The 5,182-nt window shown below is 41.6% G+C and overlaps 1 protein-coding gene across 1 annotated transcript in view; it reads right to left on the bottom strand.

Annotated features, from left to right (window-relative positions):
- Positions 1-5,182, bottom strand: part of LOC107738845 (low-density lipoprotein receptor-related protein 2-like) — a 52,178-nt gene that overhangs the window by 29,457 nt on the left and 17,539 nt on the right. Inside the window, 9 exon segments of the mRNA XM_016550730.1 lie at positions 172-387; positions 462-725; positions 814-966; positions 1,046-1,261; positions 1,655-1,921; positions 2,023-2,175; positions 2,486-2,701; positions 3,081-3,347; positions 4,563-4,718. Of these exon segments, the coding sequence (XP_016406216.1) occupies positions 172-387; positions 462-725; positions 814-966; positions 1,046-1,261; positions 1,655-1,921; positions 2,023-2,175; positions 2,486-2,701; positions 3,081-3,347; positions 4,563-4,718 (1,908 nt within the window).

Below are 5,182 nucleotides of genomic sequence, written 5' to 3'. Positions count from 1 at the left end.
AATGTGATAAATTTCTAAACAAATAGTGAATAAATAAATGGTGATAAATACATTTTACATAACTTAACAAATAGAATTTATAATAACTATTAAAAAAAAAAGTTTAAAAAAAAAAGTTTAAAACTTAGGTTCGGTATTTAATTTCCATAATCAAGGAGTTAAAACACTTACCACAGTTGGCTTCATCAGTGGCGTCCACACAGTCTTTCTCTCCGTCACAGAGGAAGCTCTCTGGGATGCAGCGAGCTTTATTATCACACTGATGTTTGCATTCGTGCGAGCGACTGAAACAGTCCAGTTCATCAGAGCGATCCTGACACTGAGGTGTGCCGTCACACACCTGCTTTCTGTCGATACACATCCTCCCATGAGCGCACTGGAACTGATCTGTGAGGAAACATTGTCAGTGACACTCGCTTGAGTTACAGAAGACAGTCAGAGATCAGTTACATGAGTTTTACCTGCTTTACACTGATATTCACAGTCCTCTTCATCTGATCCATCTTTACAGTCCATCTCTCCATCACACACATGACTGTACAGCACACACTCACGTCCGTCCTTACAGGGTTTAGAGCCCACACGACACCTGAATGGTGCCGAGACTGTTTCAGAAGCAGTGGTGGGACATCCCACCTCATCTGACCCGTCAATGCAGTGAGAGCGGCCGTCACACACCAGATCCCTCTCCACACACTTCTTCCTGTCCTTACACAGGAAGTCACCTATAAGAAAAGAAAAAAAAAAAATTGCGACTACACATGCTTTAATATAGCCATATTTTGTACAATTAGGGAAGTAAACTCTGAGTACCTGCGTTTGGACATCTGTCAAAGCAAAATGTTTCATCATATCCATCAGGACAGTCTCTCTTGCCATCACAGAGCATGGTGTGAGGGATGCACAGCGACCCGTCACGACACAACACAGCAGGACTCTCACACTTCACCACCTTTGTGGGGTACCCTGAAGACAAAACCATTAAAATTTATTCTAATTAAATTCGTAAACTCAAATCACATAGAACAGAAGGAACGATTCCCACCGCAGTCAGATTCATCAGTGCCGTCCACACAGTCTTTCTCGCCGTCACACAAGAAGTTTTCTGGGATGCAGCGGGTTTTGTTGTCACAGCGATGGCTGCAGCTCTTGCTGCGAATGAAGCAGTCCCTCTCATCAGAAAAATCCTGACATTGTGGTTTGCCATCGCACAATAGTTTTGAGTCTATGCATTTTCTCCCATGGGCACACTGAAATTCCCCTGAGGAACAACAAAACCACCAAGTCAGAGATTTTAAATCAGTAATAAACAGGACACAGTTTTTTACCAAGTCTCTCCTCATAAATATCATATGAAAGGTATAATTTCTGTGCCACTGTGATGAAACAATTGTAAATAAAGAAATAATATAAATAAGAAAGAAAAGAATATATAAAAATCAACAGATAGCAAGAAAACTAATAGATAAACACTTCATAAACATTAGATATATACAAAAATAAAGACAAATACAAATGAATATAAATACAGAAATGAGTACAAATAAAATAAACACCTCAAACAACTCACACAATTATTAACTTACACACAAAATTATCCTTTTGATTATGAAGTGTTTGTTTTTCTGTATAAAATGATCTTCGGCTAAACTACCTGCTTTACAATTAAAATCGCAGTCAGCTTCGTCCGATCCATCTTTACAGTCCATCTCTCCATCACACACATGACTGTACAGCACACACTCACGTCCGTCCTTACAGGGTTTAGAGCCCACACGACACTTTAACAGCACTGTGGTTGAAGTTTTAGGTGCTGTAGTGGGACATCCCATCTCATCCGAACGGTCAAGGCAGTGAGAACGACCATCACACACCAGATCCCTCTTAACACACTTTGTCCTGTCTTTACACATGAAATCACCTGGCAGAAAATGTAATTGTGAAGCTGTAAGACAGCAAGAACTTTATCCCAAACAAGGCATGTTACCAGCAAAAAACAAAAACAAATAATGTGTTCTCTACTGCGATATGGGCAGTTGCGAAGACACGGTCTCTCATCAGAGCCATCAGGACAGTCTTTTCTCCCATCACACAGGTATTGCTGCAGGATGCACAGCGACGTCCCTTGACAAGCCACGTAAGGGCTTTTACAAGGTGATGGTGGAGTGGGCATAGCTTTAAAAAAAAAAAAAAAAAAAAAAAAAAATTTAACTTGAATTTATTACCATTTAGTGAAGTAATATGTGATGTGCTAAATCAATTTGAGTTTCATTAACCCAGAAACACATTTTATGCTGTGAAGTAAAAAAAGGATTTAAATGATTCTATCTCCCAGACTGGAGCAGACATATCATATCATTAGAAAGCTGACGCTTTCCTTTTTCTTCGTTTGGTGTCAACAGTGGTGCAAAACCTGCTCATCACTTTTTAGATCCCATATGTATAAGCAAATGTATAATTTCTGATGCTTCTACAGCAAACTCACCACAGTCTGCCTCATCTGAGCCATCCCAGCAGTCCCTCATACCGTTACAGATGAACACCTCTGGGATACAGCGGCTGTTCCCATCGCAGCGGATGCTGCAGCTCTTAGTGGGTTTCCAGCAGCCTGCTTCATCCGAGTGATCCGGACACTGAGGAGTCCCATCACACACCTGCCGAAAGTCAATACACTTCTTCCCCCGAATACACTGAAACATCCCTGTAAAACAGATAAGTGTAAGTCAAGACTCTTTAAACATTATATATTTAATATCATATATTTATTATATAGTGATATTCCAAAAATACTGTAACATTCTGAAGGACATTCTAAAATATTTGATATTTGGATATTTTCCAACTGGATGAAATCATCCTTAAGTTTAAAAAAAAGCCATCATACACTATGAGACTTTACATGAAATCTCTCAATTCAGATCTGGAGACTGGGTCTGAAATTTGGCAGCTGGCGTCAACTTGTCCAGATTGTAAATCGGTGCAAAAATCTGGGCAAAAGTTGTATAGTGTATTCCAGCCTTTAGTCAATATTGTCAAAAATGGGTCAGGGTTGAGATTGTGAAATCGTGATTTCATCTCACCTGGATTGCACTGAAGTTCACAATGTTCTTCATCAGATCCGTCCTTACAGTCCATCTCTCCATCACACACATGACTGTACAGCACACACTCACGTCCGTCCTTACAGGGTTTAGTGCCCACACGACACTTGAAGGGTGCAGTGGTTGTGGTTTTAGTTGCCATGGTAGAACATCCCACCTCATCAGAACCATCAAGGCAGTGAGAGCGCCCATCACAGACGAGAGATTCCTCAATACACTTCCTCCTGTCCTCACACAGAAAGTCACCTGTATGAATACAAAACAGCATATTAGGCATAAGTCATGACATATCTCTTTGGTATAATGACCTGCTGGAGAAGTAGAAAAACAAGAAATGGGAGTAATAAAAAAATTAAAAAAAAAGAAAAGTGGAGAAAGTGAAGGAGGATAAGAACAAGGAGCATGAGGAGAAGAACAATGAAGAGATTGGAACAAGGAGGTGAACGAAAGAGGTAAAGGGGGAGGAGCAGGAGAAAGAACAAGAACAATGAGGAGGAGGAGGAGGTGACAGAGGATAAGAACGAGGAGCATGAGGAAGAGAACAAGGAGAACAACAAAGAGAGAGGAACAAGGAGAAAGGGGAGCAGAGAAAAAGGAAGAACAAGAACAAGGAGAAGAACAAGGAGGACAACAAAAAGATGGAACAGAACAAGGAGAAAGAGAAGAGAGGAGAACAACAACAACAACAACAATGAATAAAAAGGAACAAGTAGATAAAGGAAAGAACGAAAGAGGTAAAGGAGGAGGAGCAGGAGAAACGGAAGAACAAGTAGGAGAAGAACAAGGAGAAGGACAATAACAACAACAACGAGGAGGAGGAGGAGAGCAAGGAGAAAGAGAAGAGAGGAGATGAACAAGACGCCAAAAAACAAGATGGAGAAAGTGAAGGAGGATAAGAATAAGAAGCAGGAGAACAACAAGAACAAAGAGAGAGGAACAAGGAGGGGGAGCACACAGAAGGAGGTGGTGGTGGTGAAGGATGAGAACATCAACAAGGAGGAAAAGAATAAGGAGCAGGAGGTACAGAAGGACAAGGAGAAGAACTAGAAGGAGAAGGTAAAGAGGAAGAGGATCAGGAGAAAGAAGAACAAGTAGAAGAACAATGGTTGAAGGAGAACTAGAGGTTTGAGAAGGACAAAGAAGATGAAGGAGAAGGAAGAGCAGGAGAAAGGGAAGAACAAACATAAGGAGGAGGAAAGATCAAGGAGGAAGAAGAGAAGGAGATAGAGTAGGAAAAGAACAAGGAGGAAGAGAAGAACAAGGAGGAGAAGAACAAGGGTTGAAGAAAAGGAGAAGGAGAAAGGTGGTTTGCTGGTCTTTACGCAACATTTTTTTGATAGTTTTAGAAGGGTTTTGGGCTAATCAGGGTGAGAGACGAACTAAACTAGAGTAAACCAACCAAAGCTTCTTAAACCACAAAAGCAGTTTTGTTTTCAGCTGAGAGAAGTTCAGTTATTTTACCTGGAGCAGCACATGCATCTATACAAGAAGCTTCATCAGATCCATCGGGACAGTCTCTTCTGCCGTCACACAGCTGAGCCTGAGACACACATACTGATGTTCCCGGACACAGTACTGAGGGACTCTTACAGCTTGTCTGAGCTGGTCTGGAAACAGCTGTCACAAAACATGGAGCAGGTGGAAGTTATTTACAGTTTTGGGTAATATTTAATTCTTCCACCAGACAATGTATTTGGAAAGTGGAGCATAACACTTATATTGAGTTAACGTTGGAAAGTAATGAGCAACTACTGATTGACTAGTAAAGTCACACTTTTGAAGTTTGGTCCACTCCCACTGTAGTCCATTTTGGTTTAGACCAAAGATCCAAAGGTGGCTAAATCAGGGATCCAAGTGAGGACTGGCTAGAGGTGGGCTGAGGAAGCTGTTAAGGAGGCAGAAGAAAGGCTGTGAAACAGGAGGCAGGTGAAAGTGGGCCGAGAAGTCCATAGGGGTGGTGAAAGTAACAGGAGAAGGCATGAACTGGCCCAAACATCCAAAGACTACGGTCTTTCTTTATCGACTATCTCAGTGGTTCTCAAAGTGTGGGGCGCGCCCGCCGTGGGGGGTGGGGGGGGTGT

Source organism: Sinocyclocheilus rhinocerous, unplaced genomic scaffold (genome assembly GCF_001515625.1).
Source record: "Sinocyclocheilus rhinocerous isolate Xijiao unplaced genomic scaffold, SAMN03320098_v1.1 scaffold103, whole genome shotgun sequence".
Taxonomy (NCBI): Eukaryota; Metazoa; Chordata; class Actinopteri; order Cypriniformes; family Cyprinidae; genus Sinocyclocheilus; species Sinocyclocheilus rhinocerous.
The sequence above is the reverse complement of the archived record's forward strand: the minus strand, read 5'-3'. Positions and strand labels throughout refer to the sequence as shown.